This window comes from Chelonia mydas, chromosome 6 (genome assembly GCF_015237465.2).
Source record: "Chelonia mydas isolate rCheMyd1 chromosome 6, rCheMyd1.pri.v2, whole genome shotgun sequence".
Taxonomy (NCBI): Eukaryota; Metazoa; Chordata; order Testudines; family Cheloniidae; genus Chelonia; species Chelonia mydas.
In genome coordinates, this window is record NC_051246.2 from 77,287,213 (window position 1) to 77,312,567 (window position 25,355).

Below are 25,355 nucleotides of genomic sequence, written 5' to 3' on the forward strand. Positions count from 1 at the left end.
AAAATCCTAAGTAGAGACAAAAGTTTGGAGTGTTTGCTGAGGCAGCTAGGTGAGGTTGCACCATATCCCACTTGTGATTGACCTCACCTAGTTTATCTTAACAGTAAAACTAAAGAGCCTTGCTTCCATTATGCTTTCACAGGATAGATAAAGCCTATTAGTTATTCCATGGGGGGATGGGGGGAACTATACAAACATGCTATGCTTTCATCTTTATGTTCAAAACTGTCTCCTTTTCAAGGACAGAACTTGAGACAAATTAAACATTATGCCATTTTGACTAGTACAGTAGCCTGCCTAGAAATGTGTTAATGTATTCATCCCACCAATCCTTGTGAGGCTTTTATTTTTCATAAAATACTTTGAAAAGCACATCACACCCAGCTCAATTAAAATTAGGGGCTACCAGACCAAGCAGAACTGTCTCAAGAATTCAAAATGGCAGGCCTCAAGATATTTCTTTTCTTCCCATTAACTCAAAGTTAGTTCTTCCATTCTTGCAAGCTACCAATGGGAGACCATTCTTTAAAGTACAGAAGCAATGTATGACAGATCTCAACCACACTGTATAAAAGACGCAAACAAACTTTAAATACAGTACTTTATTTTTCAGTGTTCACAGCTATTAAAGTGTTTTCTTAAATCCTGAAAATAATTTTTTCTCCACTCTCAAACAACCCTCCCTCCCCCTACATTTTGGATGGATGATCACTAAATGAGAACGTTTTAAAAAAATCAAATGTTCACAAACATATACAACAAAATCCACATTACCCTCCCAAAACACAAGCTGTATTTACTCAAAACCAAAGTCTTGAAAATTCATTGTTCATGACAGAAACGTAAAAAAAAGATTGTGAGAACAGGTTTAAATCAAATCTATTTTTAGAAGATTTTATTGCATCTTTTGAAAGTTAAAAACATACAGAGAACAGGGGAGACAAAATAATGTCATCTCTGAAGTGTACATACTTGTTCATTTTATTGTTTTTACTTTCTTAACTCTTCAGATTTAAGAAAAAAAACCACACCAAATTTATTTCACTTTTATTTTAGATCTGTTTTAGGTCTGGTCTACATGCTGAAGGTGCACAGATATAACTGAAGGTGTGATGTTGCACCAATTTAGTTAAATTGGTACGACTGTGTGTGGCCACTCTTACATGGGTTTAAACTTGATTTATGTCTGTTTAGCATCTCCCCATCAATCCTGTCACAGGCATGCTAAGCTAGTTCAAATCCAATGTAAGAGTGGCTACACACAGCTATGCCTGTTTAACTAAAAACCAGTAAGATATTTCACCTTTATTTAAACTGTTGCAACTATAGCATATAGACAAGCCCTTAGATTTTCCTAGCCTCGGCCTCTTGGTGCTATTCAGATATCACTTGTAGCAGAAGTCACCAAAACGCTACTTTGGGACAAACAGGCAGAATTTCAGCTTAGGGACTGTATGCGAGAGAAAGGGAAACTGTTCCCTTCCTTTCCTTTCCCTCCTGGCTCTTCTTCTACAGAGCCAGCTTGGGGACAGCAGAGTTCTGTATTGACCAAATACTGACCAAAGTATCTGACAGGACAGAGCTAAGCTAAACATACCTGGAAACACTGTTCTCCACACTCCCTACCTCCTTCTCTCCCTAATGCAGCAGGAGGCTGTCAGTGGCTCCCCTCTTACACAAGAAGCACGTGTAGGAGAGGAGCTGGTGGTGATGTTGTGTAGCACCAGTAGCTGAGAGAAACAGTCAGCTGACAGCTACAATAGGCCAGGAGCTGCTGATGGTTAGCTAACTTTCCTAATTCTATGAACAGCTTTTTCAAAATAGTGCCCTTTGTTTGCTCATGACCCCCTTCATGTAGGATTCAAGGGTTTTCCGCTCACACGACAGTTCAGTGCACCGTCATCTTATGTGCTACAGAAGACCACGTAAGTGACCGACCGACTAGGTGCAATGGTTGGGGAAATTTTCCATCATGGGTAACAGGGTCTGATTTTAAAGTAAGTTTCATAGAATGCCACTTTTAGCAGATCATTTTCATTTTACCTATCAAGGTTCATCACAAATCAGCTTTTACAATGTAAGTTTTTGGCTTTGAAATATTTTTATACATTATATATAAATACAGCATAGCCTTGTTTTGCTGACCATGGAATAGCATGGATTCAATACATCACTTGGAAACAATGAAGCGTTTTTGTTTTAAAATTTTTAGAATATTTTAGATTAATTTCTGAAGTTACATTTTTTTCAATTGTCCCATACAGAGGACTGAAAGAAGACAAGAAGCTGGAACCAGCATTCTACAGTCCTTTTAAAGCATATAAAACTAAGCATGGCCTACAAAGCCAAATTCCCCCTAAATCACTTCCTGTATTCTGGGTATGACAGGCAATAATTAAAGAGATCTGAACATAAAGCATTGAAAAAAGGAAAATTCATTGTTTCTATTCACTTTTCTGAAGTCTGTTATTAAAAAACTAAACTGTTTAAGAATACACACGTGAGTAGTGCAAAACGAGGACTACTTTAAGACATCACATTTCTGTATAAAATAAATGTTCAGTTGACTAACAGGATTCAATGATAATATCAGGGATCAAATGCAGTGATTCATTAATAAAGAGATCATAATTAATTTTCCTATCATAACACTAATCCATTGCTAATATACACACCTCCTGCTACCAGTAAAATCACAACCACGTTTGTCAGTTGTTAGTATCTTCTGTAACCTCCTCCTCCTCCCCTTCCACCATATGGATCTCCATAGCCACCTCTACCACTGTAACCTCCCCTTCCCCCATAGTCTCCCCGTCCTTGGAAACCACCTCTCCCACCACCACTGAAGCCACCACCTCCTCCTCTGCCACCTCCTCCCCCCCAACCACCCCTCCCACCACCACCTCCTCCCCCCCAACCACCCCTCCCACCACCTTCTTGTCTCTTCTGCCAAGGGGGCATTTCAGGAGGTGGTGGTTCAATCTCAGTTGGTCTGCCTCCACGGTCTGGCACTCTCCCCATCAGGACCTGTGTAGAGAAATACACAATGCTTATGTTTACATAACAATAAGGCTGCTGAAAGGATACAGAAGTAATCTTGTGGATGAAGAGCATCTGCCTACTCATCACAGGGAATGCAATCCTACCCAGAGGAATCTGTGGGAGTTCGGACTTCCAGGTTATCATCCCATGTCTGCCACAGACTTCCCATGTGACAATAGACAGCCTCTCAGAGTCAGTTTTCCTTCAGTACCACCAGCTAGCTACTGCCTAGGGTGGTCAGGGTTAATTGTTTATAGTGAGCTTTGAGATTTTTTTTAAATCACAGGTGCTACATAAGGGCGATCAATGCTCATGGCTCCTTAATCCTTATATTATGATGCTGTTTAAATTCAACCAGAACGGCAAACATCAGTTCAAATCCCATCAGAAAATTCCGCACTGACAGCTACAGTGGGTAGCATATATGATCTGACAAAACGGGTAACCATATGCAACTATAAAGTGTTCATTGCTTTCTTTTCAATCAGGCATTACTGATGCAGTGTAGAGAACTGTAAAAGCAACCCAGTCCATAATGCAATGCTATAGTAGCACCTTCAAGTGAAAAGTGGTATCTTGAGATTCACTTGACATGAATTGATGTACAAAGAGAACATTATTTGGAAAAAAATATTCACACAGCATGTCATTCTAACATGAAGAGATGCTGTACTCCAGTCAGCTTACTTCTAAGCTGTCATGCAGAAAGACATGACAGTTTTAGTTACCCAAGTAGCCTGTTGATAATTTTCTTGCTTTCAGAGGTTCCCTCTCACCCCACCATAATGTATACCAACATGCAAGCTACTCAGATCACTCTCAGTCAAAATAGCATTAACACGTATACTGGATACTAAATTAGTATTTACAAAAACAAGGAAGCATGTGTCAAGTAAATCCCTGGATTCCAGTTGGCCACTCATGTGATGTCCTGGGATCACTCTTATGACAAAGGGACATACCAGTTTTGTTTGACATACAACCCTTGGGTCCTTACTCTTTCATTACTATTCAGGACACTGCCTGATCCACATCTAATGTCTCCTCTTGTTTCCATCTCACTCTCGATCTGCACCTCTCCTGCTGCTTCTCAGTTTCTTGCTCTTTTGATCCACGCACACTTCATGATCTAACCGAACCACCCACTTCCCAAGTATTCCAAAGCCAACCCTCCCCTAAGTCTGTCTGTGTCCAACCTGCAATACCCATCCCTTTCAACTGGCTCCTACATCCTGCAATTACTACCGTATTCCATTTGCACCCCATTCCATCTGCTTCTACTTTCCAAACCCTCAGCAATCTGCCCCCTTTGCTCCACCCATCACTGCAATTAACATAAAATAGGAATCCTCAGCAAGATTCCAACTTACCCCTAAAATAAATAAGAAACATGGGGACTGTAGTGGTGATTATGTATTCCTTCTAAAAAGTCTTTGGAAGATTGTAGATAGGTAGTTAAGAAGTAATTTGTTTCATCTTCATTTGAGTAATTATGAAAAAAATTATAAGAAACTAGTAACATTGTTTGTAGTTATTGAGTTTCATCATTCATATGTAGCTATCACATTTACATAGGTAAACCACAATTTTTTTTTTTAAATTTTGTAGTAAGAATTTCATTCCCATAGACGCCTGTTGTGCCTAGTTTCAACAAAAAGTTTTAAATTTATCAGTGAGTTATAAATCTCAGAACATTAGGCCATAATGAAAACCCTTTTAAATCCTTAGCTGTTATGGTATGCATAATATTTCTGTGATGGAAGGAATTACAAAACCCTGATATTTACTAGTATAAGGCCTTCATCCTAGAAACACTTAAGCATATGCTTAACTTCAGACAAATGTAAAGTTAAGCATGTGCATAATTGGGGCCCATTGTTGTAAATAAAGTACCAAGAATAAATAATGCATTTGGACATATTGGCTACTACATTTAGCTACAAGTCCTGAAATAGACTATAAACCCTATGGAGATCCCTTTACAGCTTTGGGGCTTTACACAGTTAAAAAAAAAACACTTGTCACTATTAAAATGAACCAAAGATCTATCAGCAACAAATATGTACAAAAAATAACATTCCCCAGATAATCCTATTTCTAATTAGGCAGTAGAATTAGATGTTACAAAATAAAATGGTGGGAAAAAACTGTCAGAAATAAATGACAAAGTCATTTTAAATGAGAGGCAGATGGGGGAACCATCCAAAGCTGGAGTTAGCAAGGTATAAAAAAAACCCTAAAGATTAATATTTTCAATAGCAAGCTATTTTCTGATTAAAGTTCATGTCATTTTATGATTTTGGAGAGCAGTTAAAAAGTGAGAATCTTTTTTCCATTATGTTTTAATTACAGGAGCATAGTATATGGTCCAAATAACTCATTTGCATGTAATTATGACCATAATATTTCTTAACCATGGAGACCACTTTCATTAAATAGTTACACAAATTGTGACAAGCATATTGATCCTCAACTGTGATTTCAAAATATCAGACAATCAGGCAAGCGCCTCAATAATATGAAGCCTCAGTTCCTCACATTCCCAATTTCAAGTTCTGCTGGTTGAGCAATCTGGAAATTCACTTCATTTCACTAGTTCATAAAAAGAATGATCTCAGCAAAGTTTCTCCTACTCAAGAAATAACGTACACTTTAAACAGGGACTCAAGTCACAAGAGATGTTAGTGAAGCTACAATTAGCACTGATGACCAATGACAAATTCAGTTTTTCTCTGAGGTCCTCCTTGCAAGAAAATGTTTGGATGCTCTTCAGATTTCTCAAGATTCCTTGCAGAGCTGCACAAATCCACTTTGACAGTCTCTACTGACTAGAAGATTTTGTAGCAAATCCAGGGAATCAAAAAGTGATATCTGATCATTTTTTTCTTGAAGTATCCAGGCTTGCCATTTCTACAATGGGTTTCTTCTGCTCTGTAGCTTCAAAAAAGCAGGCCCAAACTTGTTAGCTTCCAGGGAAGGCTAGGCTGCCTCTTTGAGAAATCTGCCCAGTGAAGCGGCTTCCGAAATTGGAAAATGTGTAAGGATTCTTATGAGACACAAGGTGGGTGAGGTAATATCTTTTGTTGGACCAACTTCTGTCGGTGTGAGAAACAAGCTTTCAAATTTACACAGAGCTCTTCTTCAGGTCTGGAAAACTCACTCAGGCCAGGTCTACATTTCAGACCTATATCGGTATGACTATGTCACTCGGGGGCGTGAAAAATCAACACTCCTGAGCAACATAATTATACTTACCTAACCGCTGTGTAGATAGCACTATGTCAATGGGAGAGCTTCTCCAGTTGAGACAGCTACCAGCTCTTGGGGAGGTGGATTAACAATGCCAATGGGAGAAACTCTCCAGTCACCATGGTAATGTCTTCACTGAAGTATTACAGGAGCTCAGCTGCACACCACTGCAGCACTGTACGTGAAGACAAGCCCTGAGTAAGTTTCCCAGACCTGAAGAAGAGCTCTGTGTAAGTTCAAAAGCTTCTCTCTCACACCAACAGAAGTTGGTCCAACAAAAGATATTACCTCACCCACCTTGTTTCTCTAATATCCTGGGACCGACACGGCTACAACAACACTGCATACAACTAAGGATTCTTGTGACATTTATGGCCATTTCCTGCAATATTCTGGAGAAATCTTATTGAATTAAAGTTTAAAGTACTTTAGGAGTTCGTTGTATTAAAAATACAGCTGGTTTATGTATTACTGTGGGGCTGTATGGAATATCTTTAAGAGGAAGACAGGATTAAGGTGATCTCTAGGAAGTACCGTGAGATTCAAAAAACTATGCTGAACAATGTAGCAGACACAAATGATCTTTTGGGACAATATGTCTGAAGTGGAATTCCTAGGAAATACTTGGAGGAAGGGACTGTAAACTCCCATCTACATATTCAGCCTTTGGAACTTCACCTTGAGGGACCTTTGGGCTGCTGATCACCTGTTACGTGACAAAAGAGACACAGGAAGTAGTCTGTGCAACAAGGTGGATCCTGGCAATCCTACGGACCCCGCTGTCCACTTCCTGACTCCCGGCTTCATCCCCAGTTCCTGCCTTCAATGCTGCCCTGTTTCCGGCTCCTGTCCTTTGTCTTGTTCCAGGCCCTGAACACTATCGGCCTGGTGACTGACTGCTCCGGCTCAGACCCTAGACTATGGCTCTTTGACTTCCAACTCAGCAGTGTCCCTTGGCTTCAGCTCCTGTTTTTTCTATGACCCCAGTTTCCACTTTTGGCTCAGACATCTGGCTCCTGATTCTGGACCTACCCCTTGGCCTCGGGTTCCTGACCACCAGGCCAAACCACCCACAACTCGGTCGCTGCGCAGAAGGTCCTGGTGGACGCAGCTGTCTATGGGGGGCAGCATGGAGACGGAGGTGCCTGCTACAGCCTCATCAGGGGAGGAGGACAAAGGGGCCGGGGGGGGGGGGGGATGCCTCCTCCGCACCCCTAGAACTGGGCCGACTGGCCGAGGCTTCCAGCACTTTTGGTTCAGATGTGGCCGACCAGGAAGCTCCAGACTGCGCACTTAGGGCCTGCTGGTACACCCACGGGGTCCAAAATGGCCACTGAGTGGGTCCTTACCAGTGCGCCTACCATGGGCCTGCCCCCACATCAGGGCGTCCACGGTCTGACCGGCGCTGGTCCCACTCCGAATACCAAGACCCCGTCTCCGAGCCTGAGGAACGGGATCAGGACCGCAAGGGCCAGGGAGGTTCCGAGCAGACCTGCTCCGGCGAACGGCACCAAGAAACTGGAGAGCGGCATCCTAAGGCTGGGGAGCAGTGTCATGACCTGGAGCAGTGCTGAGATGGTGAACTGCGGCAAGATCGGTGCTGAGTCCGGGACCTACTCCACGAAGGCGACAGCTGTACAGAGCGGCGCCACATTCAGGAGCGGTGCTGGAAGTCTGACCGGTGCCATGAGTGCGACCAGTGCTGGGACTCCGAGCAGTGCCAGGACCTTGAACAGTGCCGAGGTTCAACCGACGGTCAGATCAATGCTGGCTTGCCTCGAGACTGTGCCACATGTTGAGGTACCGGACGCTTGTGGAGAAGAGGAGACCCCTGTGCTGTCATGGCAACGAGGTCCCTCGCAGCCGCAAAGGTGTCAGGGGTGGACGGCAGCTGTACTTCCACAATGCTGTGGGTCGGGGTGTCCAATGGCATTGGACTCAACGGCTCCCCTTGCGGGGCTGAAGTCGGCAGTGCCGCGTCCACAGCCTTTGCCCCCGGGCGCTCCTCTCTGCAGGGGTGGCTCTACCAATTTTGCTGCCCCAAGCAGTCGCCACCGAATTGCTGCTGCGCCCGAAAGAGTGTCGGAGCTGCCACTGAATTGCCGCTGCGGGACACGGACTGCCGCCTCATTCTGAATGCCACCCCAAGCACCTGCTTGGAAAGCTGGTGCCTGGAGCCGGCCCTGCCTCTCTGGGACGCGCCCAATTGGCTGGCTCCAGGGGGGTGGGCCTCTACGCAGGAGAGCCACTCTTCTCCTACTTCTGGAGCAGCAGCTCTCGGCCGGAGTCCATCCATGGTGCCGCTTCCACCACTGCCGCCGGGGTGCAGCGCACCGAAGAACTTAGTGCCGGGTCCTGCTGCACCGAAGGAGGCTGGGGTCTAAGCAGCTCCTTAAGAGGTGGCACTTAAGATGAAAGTCCCGCTCCTTTTTGGTCCCAGGACGAAACCCCTTACAGATCCTGCACTTTTTGGCTTGGTGAGGCTCCCCCAGACACTTCACACAAGAGTCGTGGAGGTCGCCCGTTGGCATGGGCTTGTCGCAGGATATGCAGGGTTTGAATCCCGGGGATTTGGGCACAAGAGCCCTCCCAAAGGAAAGCAATCGGAGCGGAGGGAAACCCCCAACCCAACTGCTACTAACTACAACAAAATCAAAAAAGAAACTACAAGAAAGAACAACTGCTATTAGAATCAAGCTAAGGAAACGTGAGAACTTGCTAAGCAAGACGCCACAGTTCTAATGACCATCATGGGCGGTAAGAAGGAACTGAGGGGGCGCCGGGTTGGCAGGGTCATATATTGAGTGCCATGCAGGCGCCACTCCAGGGGGCTCCACAGCCGACCCAATGGATGCTGCTACGGGCACCGTTCCCCCTAAGCTGTGCGCGTGCGCACACAGATCCTAAACCCTGCGCATGTGGCAAAAACACCGCATGCACAAAAATTTGCACTGAAGAAATTTTTTGCACACATGGCCTGTCAAAAATTAGAGGGAACATTGGCTAGGGGAAAAACTTTGCGACAGCCATGTGCGCAGTGCGCGCACACCTAATTGGAATCAACTTGAGCAATCACTTGAAGAAGAAATGTATTTCTTGCACCCCTCAGAAGCAGAGCAAAGGCTTATGGGAGTCAGGGGTAGCAGAGAAACGGAGGGCGAGGGAAGCAGTTGCTGGGAAGGAGCCTGGGAAAGAACCTGAAGGATTGTTGGGTGTAGATGGAAGAAGTATGGAACAGGGTTTTTTGTTTTGTTTTGTTTGGTGGGGGGATGTTAGTGAGCCTCCCCCATGCATATTCTGGCTGATCCCTAGCCTCTCCATTCAGTCAGGCACATCTGCCCCTATCCCCGTGTGTCCCTGCACCCCCACTCAGCCACCCCTCCTCTCCCTGTCCCCATGTGTTCCTGCACCCCCTACCCCCCATGTGGCCCTGCACCCCCACTCCCATTCAGCCCCTGGCTCAATGCTGTCACCTCACTAGCTCCTGTGCCTCTGTCCCAGTCTATAGGACACCTCCCCAGAAGCCCAGCCTGCCCTGCACTGTCCCCCCTCATCATAACCTCTCACCTAGCCCCGCAAGCAGGACACTGTGAGGAACACAGCCTCTCCACAACTGGCTGCTCAAGTCTGTGAGCCAGCTGCCCTCTGTTCTGGCGCCACAGCAGCCCTTGCTGGATGAAAGGTGTAACTACAGCACCTCTCCTGCTGAATGTATTTTCTCCGAGGGGGGGGAAATCTACAGGGGACATGAATTCTGCACACCTGCAGTATTCCCCCAGGAGTAGCCTCTAGAAGTGATGCAGAGGTGTCAGCAGCCCATGATCTCCATGGTCCCAGATTCTAGCCCTACAGACTCTTGCACATTAACAGTGTTTGGCTTTGGGGGGAAAAAAACGGTAAATTTATTGTCTGATGTGAAACTCTGACACTATATTTGGCAAAACCCTTGGGTCAAGTGTAAGGAACAGTTTATCCCTATGAAAAATGATAAATGGCAGGTCTGCCATCAACGCATACAATTCACTCAGCCTCTTAGCAGATGTTATAGCAATAATAAACAATATTAACAGATAAAGAAAGAAGACTCTTGGCAAGGTTTCAAAAGGCAGCTGCATAAGCACAGACAAAACTTAAGATCCCATGCTGCAACAGTATCTCTCAAGAAAGGAGACGTGTTACATAACCCCTTTAAGAACTTTTTAACTGCACCATGCGCAAATAATGATCTACCATCCATATAGACAAAATAAGCTGACAGAGCCACCAAGTGATTCAGAGAGGAATCATAACCCTTTAGGCTTTAAATAGATCACATATTCCAAAACACAGAACAGAGGCAGTAACTGCAATTCAAATTTACACTGTATTGTAAAAGAGACAAACCGAGCCCACTGCAAGTGACAACGTTTTCTTGCAGACTGCTTTCTAAAGGTAAGCAATAATTCTGAACCATTACTGAACAGGATTGCTCTTCCACTAGTCAGAGTCTGACAAACCAGGCCATCAGATGAAGAGACTGAGGATACGGATGAAGAATTCTGCCATACTATTGTCACCAGGTACAAAGACAAGGGAAGCAGTCAATACACTCCTCCTGACAGCTGAAGCAGGTCTATATCCATATACCACTGCTGTCCTTGCCAAGCCATGTGACCCATATTAACCTTGCCTTGTCCTATCTCATGTTCTTCACCACCTTCTGAATTAATGGAAGGGGGGGAGGGGAAGGGAAGTAAAGTAAAAGCTTTGTTATCCGGCACGTTGGAGGAATGGGGGGTGCTGGTTAGCTAAAAATTCTGGTTAACTAAGAATTATACTTACTAATGGGTTGGGGCGCGGGAAGGAGTGCGGGGCATGGGCTCTGGGAGGGAGTTTGACCGTGGGAGCAGGCTCAGGGCAGCGGGGTTGGGCGGGGGAGGGGTTTTAGGGTACCAATTCCGGGCAGTGCTCACCTCAGGTGGCTCCCTGCAATTGGTGACATGTCCCTGCTGCTCCTGGGCAGAGGCGTGGCTGGGGGCTATGCACGCTGCCTCCACCCATTGGCTGCGGAGCCAGCACTCAGGGTGGGAGCAGCGCACAGAGCCCCCTTGGCCATTCCTCCGCCTAGATGCAGCAGGGACATGTCGCCGCTTGCTGTGCTGTCAGCAGTGCTGACCAGGGTCCCTTTTAGACTGGGCGTTCTGGTCAAAAATCAAATACCTGGCAACCCTATTGAAAATTTGTACTGGGAGAGATCAGAAATGCTGGTTTCTAAAGCTTTCCAGTTGGTAAAGTGCCGGATAACACAGCTTTTACTGTATACAGAAGCCACTTTCCCCAGTGCACTACAAAAGTAGGAGATAGACCAGTTGTCCTTTTCTACTCTTGGACAAAAAAGATGACACTTCTGTGACGTTATCTGATTAAAATATGGTCACGTAGATCATTGTTGCCACCGCTGTTATATAATTGCAACAAGTCTTATACAAAGTATGTCAAGTAAGGGGTCTATACAAAAGTTACGATTTGCTGAATATGATTATCCAATTTGTATGCATGTATCATTTTTGTATTTGAAGTTATGAGTATTGGCTCTCTCTCTCTCTTTCTCTCTATATATATATTTCAAATGTGCTTGCTTTTGGGTAGCACCCACAAGGTATTTAGCCAGCACATTGTGAAGGAACTATTTAAGTTGAATGGTCCATCAAAGAACACTTAACTCACAATGGAAGATGTCTATCTACACTTAACGGACTTTCCTGTGAACATTCTAATTGGAATATGGATAATGACCTCTGCTATGACTAAGCGAAGCATGCATGGACATGTGACTTGCTCATGTGACTCCAAATCTTGTTACCTGTAATTTTCAACAGTGAGAACAATGGAATTCCCTTCACTTGGCAGATGCTGTAAAAGGCCCTGGAAACATCTCTATTTGGCCTCTTTCTTGCTTAAGCCCCTGGACTATGAGCTTATACTAATGGGAGCATTCTAAGCAAAGGACTGAGGACCTTCCAATGATTTGGAAGCAACCAGAGATTTAACAAGCCAGCAGTTTATTCCATCACCGCTATAAGCCTGAACCAAGAACTTTGCATTTATTGTATGTATTTGATTCCTTTAACTAATTTTAACTCTCACCTCTCATTCTTTTTATAAACAAACCTTTAGATTTTAGATCCTAAAGGATTGGCATCAGTGTGATTACTGGATAAGATCTGAGTTGTATATTGACCTGTGTGTGTGGCTGGTTCTTTGGGATCAGAAGAACCTTTCGTTTGATGAAGTTGGTTTTAAATAACCACTCATCATTAAGTCTAGTGTCTGGGTGTTGAATCCAAGACTGGAATACCTATGGAGGCTGCATTTCTGACTTGTTAGCCAGTGAGGTGAGCCAGAATTTTACTTTTGTTGCTGGTTTGGTATATCTCATGGAAGAATAACCACCAGTTTGTGGGGGGGTGTCTACCCTTTTCCCCAGCAGATTGTCCTGAATTTGGTATTCTCAGTTGTGACCCACGAAGGCACGGTGACAACTTTTTGTTGAACCTGGTTGCAAACCGGCCTACAACACTTGGTCCTTTAACGACCACTCACGCATCTGAGAGCTGTCCCTGCTTAATTGATCTGCCAAACACATTGCTCTCCCTTGCTAAACACGGGGCCATCAGGAAGACATTGTGTGTTTATTGCCCTCTTAGAGATAGGTTGGCAGGAAGCAAGAGCCGCACAAATTAGTTTAACAGGTTGCAAAAGTCCGTCCTACTTCTCGAAGGAGCTCCTAAAATGTTAAATACCAGATGCGATGTTTCATACTGTGAATTAAAACACACTAACTATATTAAAACTACAGAAAACTAATTATCTAATATTAATAGACTATTCCTATAAGACACTACAGTAGGAGAAAACCCTGGATCCTCAGGAACAGACTGTTCACTTCGTCTGGTGCTGAGGTTGGAAGAAACGAGGAGCCCCCTTTTATGCCCTTCCCCTCAGAACATTAGCAAACATTGAGGGGAGGGATAGGTGGGAGTGCATGAGCACTCCAACAGGCACTGCTTGGAGAAGATTCAACAGCTGGGCTGCACTGGTCAGTGCATTACCCATAAGCAGGAATATACTGGGCCACTCAAAGAATCATCAGGTACCGTCTTTCACACAGGCTCACCATCCTTTCAGTGGGATTTTTTTTTTTTTTTTTTTAAAAACAGCAGTGCAACTTCAAGAGCAGGCTTTTAATGCTAATTAGTTGCAGGCTGTATTCAGAAAACAGACTGAGGTACCACAATGTACAGTCTTCTGAAGGAGATATCTGCTGAAGTTTGGATGGCTAACATGTTAAGTCTCATGAACATATGCAGAGATAGACAAGTTGCTACCTTGCAGATTTCTTCAAATGATGCAAAGGAGTTCTCTCCCCAGGAAAGGGATACTGCTCTGCTTTGCTGACTTAACTTTTACCTAAAGATTTTAGAGCTTTCGTTTTGCAAGCCTTCTTGATGCAAAATTTTAACTACCTAATAGATACCTTTTTTACCTCATGGGTGTTATAGTACAACTAGGACACAAGACTTTCTACAGGCCTGTGATCTTATATGTTTTGAGCACCCTGCAGACATTTAGCATGCATCATTGCCTTTCTTTGGGGTGTTTTGGTTTGGTGCAGAATTGGGAAAGAATCATCTCCACTCTGTGAAAGACACAGTGAAACTTTTGGAATTAAACCAGGCTCCAGGAAGAATACCTCTTTATCAGCACTGAAGGTACAGTACTGTGACTCCACCAATAATTCTCCCAGTTCCCAGAACTTCCATTGCTCAAGTGATAGCCACTTGTAATGCTCCTTCAATGGAGAAGTAAATCAAAACTAATGTGTCCAACTACAGATTCAACTTCCACAGGGCTCCCCTGTATGTTTCCAGAAGGTTAAATAGGGAGACTGCTGTGAAAAAGCACTTGATATAAGGGGAAGACTCCTAGAACTATTCACCGCCAATATGCTGATGAATGCTTTTAGAAAGCGTATGCCTTCAGTTCAATTGCCAGACTACTCCAGCAGTATTCCAGAATTAGAAATGTATTTGATGCTTTGATTCTTCATGTTCTTCTCTACACCATGAAGCACAATTGAACCAAATTTTAGCATATTCCAAGTCTGTTTATTTTTTTCTCAAAGCTAGGAGACTGTTAATTGCTTCCCCTCTCCCAACAGTTGTTTCTATTTAGCATCTACACTGTTGAGTATCCGTAGGTTTAGGTGCACTACCAATCCTTGATTTAGGAGGTCTTTGAAAAGCGACAGAAAGAAAAAAAGAGGACAGTACCATCTTATCTAGAAATAATGGTGTTCTGGTATAGGCTAGGTACTTCTGTGGTCCCCAGCATCATAGCATTCATAAATATTAAAAGAGTCATCTTTACAACAAAAATGTGAAGTATATCGCCAATTTTACAGAAGGGAAACCCAGACACAGAGAGATTAAGCGATTTGCCCAAGATCCCCAGGAACTGAACCCAGATCTCCTGGGACCTAGTGCCTCAATCACAGGACCGTCCTTCCTCCCTTAGGTTCAGTGGGTTCTCCTTTGATAGGGAGCCTGCCAAACTGCAGTAGTAGGAGAGGCTTAGCTGGCTCTTTCAGTAGAAGGTTGCCTTTGAATGGCTGTCCAATTAATCCATAAGTTTAGCAATGGCTGAATCAACTATTGGGAGGGTGACAGTCTGATTTTTTGTTTTGTACCAGCACAAGATTTTTTTAGACAGATTAGAGAGCCTCTTAATCTTGTTTAGTTAAATTGGAGTGGGAATTACCACATGCTTTTGTAATTATTAGAGGTATACCGAGCTCTCTTCTGGAAGTTGAAGGAAAGATTTTTTTTATTTATATGATTGAGATTCAGTACCCACAGGGATGACCACCTCTGCTTCCTAGCTTTATCCTGAAAGGAATCTCTCCTCTGAGAGAGGAGATCCTGAAGCAGACAGTTCATTCTTATACTCAGGCTCGCTCCAAGTTGCATATGTGACCTGCTCAGAGAAAGCAGGATGGTGGACCATCTGTTGTTGCTGCTGGGAGGCAGTGAACTGGCAGATTTTTCAGAAGAGAGTCAAGCATTTGTCATACCCAGGGACTGACAGATTTGGTCCTGCCTCCTGAAGCATAAAAAAGGAATACCACTGTAGGAGGCGTGAGATTCTAAATTCTCCTTTTTCCGTCCACTGCAATTCTTATCTAGAATTATTTTATCTCAGTGTGGAAGTAACTGTAGGTCTATATATACACACTACTTACCTCTTGAGGACGCATGTAGGGTATGCGTAGTTACGCACCACAATGAAAAGCAGGCTATGTTCACACTGCAGCGTGTAGCTACATGTAACAGTGAAAGGCTCTGGCACGGGGGAGGCAGAGCAGAAAAGCTCATCAGTGCGGAATTGTCAGAGCCTTTCCTTGCTGCTGGAGTCTTTCACTGCAGCAGGGCAAGGATCCCGCAGCAGGGAGGCAGTGGGACACCACACTGCTAAAAATAGCAGTGTAGACAGGGAAAGCACTGCATGGGTGAGTAGAAAGCCCTATAGGGTTCATACCCACACGGTTCCAGAGAGTCTTTACTTGCCTAAGCCATGCCTCACCATCTGCTGCTATTTATACCCGTACGGGGCAGGGGTGTAGTATATGTACTTTACAGGCCAACAAAAGGAGTGTGCAGTGTACTTTGTAACAAAAACTAGGACAATGGAGCTGTAGTGATGCTTATGGGAGTGCTGCAGCCCTTCCTTTTCCAGTGCACTAAATACAAGTAGTTTGCAAAAAAGAAGGAAAACCGTATTATAGAGGATAAGCAAAAGTCAACATTCTTGCTAAAGATATCATTAATTACACATTATCAGTTATTATACCACATTACTTTCAATAGCTCTGTGAATCCACAAGAGAAAGAAAAGTATACCTTATTGATGGCACAGGCTGTCTTTTCTCGTGTAGATCCACTACTTGTCCTCATGATCTTTGATAAGTCTTCTCGAGCAGCAAGAAGGTGGGCAAACGTAATGGTTGTTTTAGGAGACAGTGCGTAACGCTTGGGCTGATAAATTCTCGCTATGTCATCTGTTTTAACCTAAATGATAAAGTCAAATATAATTCAGTTGCTAAGTATTTCATGTATAAAGATGCAAACGCTCAATGGCTGTTCTTCGTGTGCTGTTTGGTGACTTATACACAGAGCACAAAGTTTAGACATTCAAACTACCTTAGTAAAAACAGTGCCAGTCACTCTTATAAATGTCTCCTGGCCTTGCTCACAACAATCAGCTACTGTACACAAAACAATGGTAATGCAGATGTTTCATTAATGCTGCATCCTAGTATTACCTGTCACAAATTGACATGGTCTAGTCCATGCCCCATCCTGTAACCAGTCCCTTGTGAGTGACCCCTTTAATGTGTCAAACCCCAAGGGTCCACACAGTTCTACAGGGGAAGGCCCACAGCGTCCATGGGTCCAAAACTGGGCCTTTGAGTACCAGCCATCCCTGTTTCTCTCTGTGGCTCCTTGCAGCAAATCCAGCCAAGCCAGATGCCTGCGGGAGGCTTGTAATGTATCCCTTCATGGTGCAATGCTCTCAGTATGTATATGCAGGCAGCCTTTTCAAAAACAAGGTAACCATTTATTAGGCACCTGGTATACATAATCTAAAAGTGCTTAGGTTAGCATAGAGAAGTGAAGGTTAAGACAGTTCAGACTGGCTCAAGACAAGGCTCCCTTGAGCCATGTTGCTGAAGGAACCATCTCTGCCTCCCTTCTCTGTCTTGTTTCATTTCCATTAGTTTCAGGTGACTATCCTGTATCTCTGATAGCTCAGCTCTTAACGTAGACACCTGGTACCTTTTGTCTTTGTTCTCTGGACACAGCCATGCTATGTCCACATCTTCAGCTGCCTCTGCAGCTAGGTGTTAAGTTTTGATCATTGCAGTTTCCATTGTCTCTGTAGGGCTTCCACTCAAATGTGTTATTCCAGCCCAGAAAGTCCTAGTGGCTATATGTCTCAAATACCTACCCTGATCTCCCACATCATATGGAGAAAATAAATTCTCCCCTGCCCCCGCAATGGATAGCAATGCCAACATGACAGGTACAGAGTCATACAGATAGCTCATAAAAATATTGAGAATTCCCACATTCATCACACCACGACAACACCTCTCCTTCTCACTGGAAACAAATGGAATCTCTATTTTCCAAAGTACCCAAAGGTCCAGCACTTTAGAAATAAGGCTGCTATTTTAAGGGAATTAAATGTACCCAATGAGGAGCAACATGAAAACATAACATCTTGAAAATATGGTCAACTGATTACCAAAAAAAAAAATCAGTATTGCACAGATACCAGCAAAAAGGGCAAAACTACAGTGACATTGTGCAGAATGTGAAAAGAAACTGAGAAGGAGAGAAAATATAAACTTTTAAAAACAGGGAACAAAGGGAGAAAAAAAATGCTCCTTGGGAGACTGGGAGGTTCAGATCAGCTGGACATTTGCCCACTGACACTGGACACACACTGTTCCCTGCAGTAATATATTGTTAAGGAATGACTGACAGTAGGACTTTCCCACTGTGGGAAACTGAAAACCTGAATTAAAAAAACACCATGGTCAAAAAACAGAAACACAGGGGCCAATAATATCAGGGGTGGGCAAACTTTTTGGCCTGAGGGCCACATGTGGGTATAAAAATTGTATGGCGGGCCAAGAATGCTCACAAAATCGGGCGTTGGGGCGCAGGAGGGGATGAGGGCTCCAGCTTGGGGTGCAGGCTCTGGGGTGGGGCCAGAAATGAGGAGTTCAGGGTGTGTGGGGGGGGGGAGTGGACTCCAGGCTGGGGCAGGGGAGCAGATGAGGGCTCCAGCTGGGGATGTGGGCTCTGGGGTGGGGCTGAGGAAGAGGGGTTGGAGTGCAGGAGGGTGCCCTGGGCTAGAACCGAGGGGTTTGGACAACAGGAGGGGACTCTGAGCGGAGGCAGAGAGCTGGGAGCAGGGAGCCAAGGGCTCTCGCTGGGGGTGCAGGCTCTACGGTTAGGGTGGGATGAGGAGTTTGGGGTGCAGGAAGGTGGGACCAAGGGGTTCGGAGGGGGATCAGGGCTGAGGCAGGGAGTTGGGGCGGGGGGGGAGACCTCAGTGGTGCAGGCTCCGGGCAGCACTTACCAGAAGCAGCAGCAGCAGCATGTCCCCACTCCGGCTCCTATGCAGAGGTGTGGCCAAGCGGCTCTATGCGCTGCCCCGTCTGCAGGCGCCACCCCCACAGCTTCCAGAAGCAGCGGCGTGCCCCCCTACGGCTTCTACATGGTGACGTGGCGTGGCGCTGGCCATGTGGATCTGTGTGCTTCCCCATCCACAGGCACTGCCCCTCCAGCTCTCATTAGCCGTGATTCCAGCCAATGGGAGCTGTTTGGGGCGGGGTCAGCGTGAGGAGCCCCCTGGCTCCCCTATGAATAGGGGCTAGAGGGGAGACATGCTGCTGCTTCCGGGAGCTGTGCGGCGAGCCCCTGACCCTGCTCCCTGGCGGGAGCTCAAGAACCAGATTAAAAGGCCTGATGGGCCGGACATGGCCTGCGGGCCGTAGTTTGCCGACTCTTGATCTAAATGAATAAAGGCAATTTACCTCTGGACTCAGAAGGATAATTTCAGTCCAAAATGTTACTGTCTGGGGAAGTTATAAACTATAGGAAATAAACTAACGTTTTTACTATTACTATAGAAAAAGAGGAAGAACCTAAAGATAACAAGATTTTACACATAACATACAAAAGGCTAAAATTAGCTAAACAAAGGGTCAAATTGTTCCTTCCACCTGCATGAGGAGAGGGGACAAAAATCTGGTGGGGACATAGAATAAAGGAGTTGTCTCTTCTCTGCATAGTTCCCTATTCCTCTCTGCAGTTCCTCCGTGAGTGATCTACAGTTACAGAAGGGGCAAGCCTGATCTGAAAAAGGTGGGAAATGGATGTTCTCTGCAGCTCTGCCCCCCCACTTCTCAACTAATCCAACAGAACTAAGTTAAATCTCTCCCAGCATTAACTGAGATCCTTCCCAACTGTATAACATTCAGGACAATATCAGGTGAAGGAGGCTGCCTAGACTACATGGCTCCACACCAGAAGGTAGGGAGGAGAGAAAATGCCTCTCTGAAGATAGTCCTTGATTTTGGTATCTCTAAGAAGAGCTGCACATTTCAAGGAATTCCACCTACTGCTAGAGCTGAAAGTACTAAGGAAAACAGGGAGAGAAGGATCTGGATCTCCGCAGCTTCTTCTGTAACCTCAGTTCCTCAATTGAGGAGTCATGTGGCTCAAAGCCCCGACCCCCAGAATCTTGCAAGCTATACAAAAACCAAACAGTAGGTCATATGACAGGGGCGGGCCAACTTTTTGGCCTGAGGGCCACATCGGGTTTCCAAAATTCTATGGAGGGCCGGTTAGGGGAGGCTGTGCCTCCACAAACAGCCAGGCATGGCCCAACCCCAGCCCCCTATCCAATCCCCCCTGCTTCTTGCCCCCTAATGGCCCCCCTGGGACTCCTGCCCCATCCACCAGTCCCTGTCCCCTGACCGCCCCTGGACCCCTGCCCCCCCGGCCCCGACTGCCCCCCTGCCGCCCCATCCAACCCTGCCTCTCATTCCTGACTGCCTCCTCCCGGGACCCCTGCCCCTATTCAACCCCCCTTCCTCTCATTCCTGACCTCTATCCACACCCCTTTCCCCCAACCATCCCCCCCGAACTCCTCTGCCCTCTATCCAACACGCCCCCCCGCTCCCTTACCATGCTGCCTGGCGGCACTACAGCCAAGCTGCCCAGCTGGAGCCAGCCACGCCACCACGCAGCTCAGAGCACTGGGTCAGGCCGGGCTCTGCAGCGGCACGGTCCCAGGAGCTTGCAGCCCCGCCTCCCAGAGCACTGCGCTGGCAGAGCAGTGAGCTGAGGCTGAGGGGGAGGGGGAACAGCGGGGGGCTAGCCTCCCGGGCCAGGAGCTCAGGGACTGGGCAGGAGGTTCCCGTGGGCCGGATGTGGCCTGCAGGCCGTAGTTTGCCCACCTGTCATATGAATATATCATATATATCTGAAATCTGCTCTTGTAAATATATATATTGTTCTCAGCTAAATATTTATAAGATTCCATGTACATGTTATGAAAAGCTAAACACAACTGAAAACTGATTTCTCAAGGCTAAGTTTAAAATTTTCCAAAAGCAGTTTTTTTTCAGGTGCAATCTACACCCACCAATATTATACCTGCATTTTACATAATTTTAACAATAGCTATAAAATTGAGTACTTGTGCCTCTTGCTACCTCCCGTGTATCTGTGTTCAGGTATGAAGAAACATAAGTACTCAGATTTGCACTTGAATTCATTTTTGCAGGCAAAAATTGTACCCTCAAAAGGGAAGCTGCACTTCAACCCTTTGAAAAATCTACCCAGTAATGTAATTTCAACCTTTAATGCAAGATTACAATAGGTCTTCTGGAAATCTCAGTAACTGTATTTTGTTTTTGCAGAGTTTCTAAGAACAGGCTACTGACTCATCTCACCACTTTAACTTCATTAAATAAAACAATGGTACACTTTCTTCATGATTGAACAAAAACCATTTAAACAGTGTTTAATGTCACATCTAGGGACTAATAGGAATTCAAACGACTCAAATTAAGTCAATTTAAGCTACGGTCATAAATTAAATACAATTTTAATAATACTATTTATTAATATTATTTTAAATTATTTAAATGAAGATTTATATAGTTGTACACAAAGAGCAATGTGGAACCATATAAGACAGACAAACAACCTCTACTTTATCCTTGGTATAAAATCGTAATATAGGCCTATATCTTCAAGCTTGGGTGTCTAAAGTTAGGTACTTACATCCCTATTTAGACACCGAAATAAAAGTTGCCTTGCTCTGAATTCTACTATATCAGTTGCTCTTCAGTCAAAGGTAAGAAAAAAAAAAATGTGTTTGTGGAGAGGGAGAAAAGAAAAAAATGTATGCAGTAGTCTCCTTACCACAGTGAGTTAACTCCCTTTTCCTTTCCTCTCCTACAGTGCATCAACATTCATGCAAGCTGCTGAGGTGAGACGTGCACAAAGAAGCAATAGCTGAATGTTTGAGAATAAATTTTCAACTCTGTATACGAAGATGTAGCTGCATCACTCCCACTGATATTTAATGAGAGTCATGCAACTGAGGTTTTGTCTGCACTTGCACTAAAGCTACAACAGACAACACCAGGTAGGTTTTTAAAAACAGAACTGTATGTTGTTTTCCATTATTTTCAGTATACATGCAAAGCCTTAAACCGGTTTAAAAATGAACAGGACCTAAACTATTGTATTCCTTTATGAGGAAAGGTAGTCTTGCGGTTCATGCGCAGAACTGGGAGTTAGGATGTCTGTGCGCTATTCCCAGTGCTTCCGTAAGCTTCCTGTATGTCTACTGGTCAAATCACAACCTCACTGTGTCTCAGCTTCCTAATTTGCAAAATAACCAGAGCTGCTGGGGGAGAGGGACAAGGGAGGAAAAGGGACAATTTCCTTGCCCTCTTCCTCAAACTGAGTGGCATTGCAGCCTGGCCTAAAGAGTTGCAGTGCCACTCAGGAGAGGCAGCTGGGTAAATTTGAGCGAGTAGCATTACAACCTGGCACCAGGTCGCACAACCTGAAACAGAGAGCTGGGCCCAGACCAACAGGACAGAAGCCACAGCTTCAAGGTAAGCTTGTGCTCCAAAACCTACAGAAGTGCCTCTCCTCAGCAACAAAGGGAGACTTTTTTTTTTTTTTTAATTTTTAAAAAGAGAGAATTTAGGAACACTCCACACAAAAATCAAAATGTTGAGATCATAATTCATCAGGGAACCAAGGGACATGAAAAGACATAATTCCTGAATTGCCCATCCACCAACGCTAAAACTGTAGATAACAAACAAGAGGAATTAGAATTACTCATTTATGAGCATAAATTCAATCTACTTGGGTATTACTGAAACCTGGTGGGATGATTCACACAACTGGAATGTTAAAATCAATGGTTATAAACTACTTAGAAGGATCATGTGGGAAAAAGGGAGAGAGAGTGGCTTTCTATGTCAAAAATAGCATTGCCTGTTTCTGAGTAACTGATATCCAGGAAGGCGGCCTACTGGTCAAAAAACTGACCAGGTTTAGAGAGTAAGTGAAAAAACAAATGGAGGAAAGGGGAAGTTAACAATAATGAATATAAAGCTGAAGTTAGGAATTGAGGAAAATTGATAAGGGAAACAAATGGACACAGATAAATCTAAGGCCAGCAGTGTTAAGGACAATAAGGAAATTTTAAAAATATATTAGAAATAAAAAGAATCTTGACAAAGATATAGGTCCATTACTAGATGGAAATAGTAGAATTAAGGATAATATTGCAGAAAAGGCAGAAGTGTTCAATAAATATTTCTGTTCTGTATCTGGGAGAAAAGCAGATAATATTGTTTCCTCATATGGTGATAACACTATTCCATTTTACTGGTATCTCTGGAGGATGTTAAATAGAAACTAAAGTTAAACATTTTTAAATTATCTGGTCCAGATACCTTGCATCCAAGAGTTTAAAAAGAACTGGCTCAGGAGCTTGTTGGATATTTAATGTTGATTTTTTGTAATAAGTCTTGAAGCAGTGGGGAAATTCCAGAAGACTGGAAGAAAGGTGAAGTTGTGCCAATTGTTAAAAAGGGTAAATGGGATGACCCAGATAATTATAGGCCTGTCAGCCTGACATCAACCTTAGGCAAAATCAGAATGGAGCACCTGATATTTGCTCAATTAATAAAGAATTAAAGGAGGGTAATATAATTAATACAAATCAGCATGCATTTGTGGAAAAAAGATCCTGTCAAAATAACCTGATTTTTTTTTGGATGAGATTATAAGTTTGGTTAATAAAGTTAACAGTTTTGATGTAATGTACTCAGACTTCTCTAAGACATTTGACTTGGTACCACAAAACATTTTGATTAAAAAACTAGAAAGCTATCATAGAATATCAGGGCTGGAAGGGACCTCAGGAGGTCATCTAGTCCAACCCCCTGTTCAAAGCAGGACCAATCCCCAATTTTGCCCCAGATCCCTAAATGGCCCCCGCAAGGATTGAATTCACAACCCTGGGTTTAGCAGGCCAATGCTCAAACCACTGAGCTATCCCTCCCCCCATTTAGCCCTGCCCCCTCCATTATTTTTAGTAAAGTCACAGATAGGTCACAGGCTTTGTGAATTTTTGTTTATTGCCCATGACCTGTCTGTGAATTTCACTAAAAATAACCATGACAAAATCTCAGTCTTATCATTGAGCAGTTGTGTTCCAGTGGAGTCCCGCAGGATCGGTTCCTGAACCTATGCTATTTAACCTTTTTAACAATGACCTGGAAGAAAGCATGAAATCACCACCAATAAAGTTTGCAGATGACATAAAAATTGGGGGAGTGGTAAATAATTTAAGAGGACAGGTCCACTGATTCAGAGTGATCTGGACTGTTTGGTAGAGTAGGTGAAGGCAAACAATATACATTTTAATATAGTTAAATGTAAATATATACACCTAGGAACAAAGAATGTACCAAATACTTATAGGATGAAGGACTCTCTCCTGGAAAGCAGTGACTCTGAAAAAGATTTGGGAGTCAGGATGGGTAATCAGCTGAACACAAGCTTCCACTGTGACACAGTGGTCAAAAAAGCTAATGCGATCCAGGGATGCATAAACACAGGAGTCTTGAGTAGAGAGGATTATTCTGCCTCTAAGTTTCATGCTGGTGTGACCACTGCTGGAATACTGTGTCCAGTTCTGATGCTCACAATTCAAGAAGATGTTGATAAACTGGAGAGGGTTCAGAGAAAAGCCACGAGAATGATTAAAGTATTAAAAAATATGCCTTATAGTGACTATTTAGCTTAACAAAGAGAAGGTTAAAAGTGACTTGATTAAAGTGTAAGTATGTATATGGGGAACAAATATTTAATAATGGGCTCTTCAGTATAGGAGAGAAAAGGTTTAACATGATCCTATCGCTAGAAGTTGGAGCTAGACAAATTCTGATGGAAATAAGGTGTACATTTGTAACCACTGGAACAATTTACCAAGGGTTGTGGTGGATTCTCCATCACTGATAATTTTTAAAATCAAGATTGGATGTTTGTCTAAAAATATGCTGTAGGAATTATTTTGGGGAAGGTCTATGACCAGTGTTTTGCAGGAGGTCAAAGTAGATAACTCACAATGGTCCCTTATGGTCATGGAATCTATGTTTTTTTTTTTTGTTTGGTTTTTTGAAAAGGTGCGGGGGGGGGGGGGGGGGGGGGAGGGGGGGGACTGTTTCAGATTTTGCCTCGGCCTCCCCAAAAATCTCTCTGCACCCCTGATAATACTTTTCTACCTCTCAGAGATGCTGGAATGATTAATAATATATGAATACTTGAAAAAAAAAGAGAGTAAGACAGTGAGCACCATAGAGATGCCTAGACATAATCTGAAAACATACTCAGCCATTAGGATGGTGGGACAGACAGTTACTGATGCATAAATGGTTTGTTCCACAGTGACTATCTTTTTTTAAAGTCTTTCGGAAAAACTCTGACACCAGCAGGCATACCCTATAGTAGTGATCTGGAAGCTTCCCCATGAGGCAGATACCACCTTTATGGCTCACTGAACCATTACTGATAACTGTGAATTTTTCTGATACAAGCTACTATTCATCTTGATAAAGTTTGAATTGAAACTAGCAGAGGAGACACAAACGGCTATTTGAATATGGCCTTGTGCTAGGTTCAGAAGCTTGGGGTTCATTAACTGGCAGCATTCACAGTTAGTAGGTTCTTTAGAACGATCCCAAGGATTCTGTAGCTCTCCTTGAGGAGTGGGTGGGTGTGTGTCTCTCTCTCGATATGAGGAACACTTTGAAGCTTTTTCCTACAATAGCACAAGGGAAAAACAAAAACAAAGGGCGACTGACATTTTCAAGTGAAGAACAACACTGAAATCTATGTGGATCACAA

The 25,355-nt window shown here is 44.0% G+C and overlaps 1 protein-coding gene across 2 annotated transcripts in view; it reads right to left on the reverse strand.

Annotated features, from left to right (window-relative positions):
• Positions 1-867: 867 nt before the first annotated feature.
• The window catches only part of FAM98B (family with sequence similarity 98 member B), a 42,096-nt gene continuing 17,608 nt past the window's right edge, over positions 868-25,355 (reverse strand). For both annotated transcript variants that reach the window (XM_037900511.2, XM_037900512.2), the window contains exons 7-8: positions 16,230-16,397; positions 868-3,027 (exon numbers count right to left, since the gene is read on the reverse strand). In XM_037900511.2, coding sequence (XP_037756439.1) covers positions 2,716-3,027; positions 16,230-16,397 — 480 coding nt within the window. In that variant the 3' untranslated portion in view covers positions 868-2,715. The remainder of the gene's footprint in view (positions 3,028-16,229; positions 16,398-25,355) is intronic.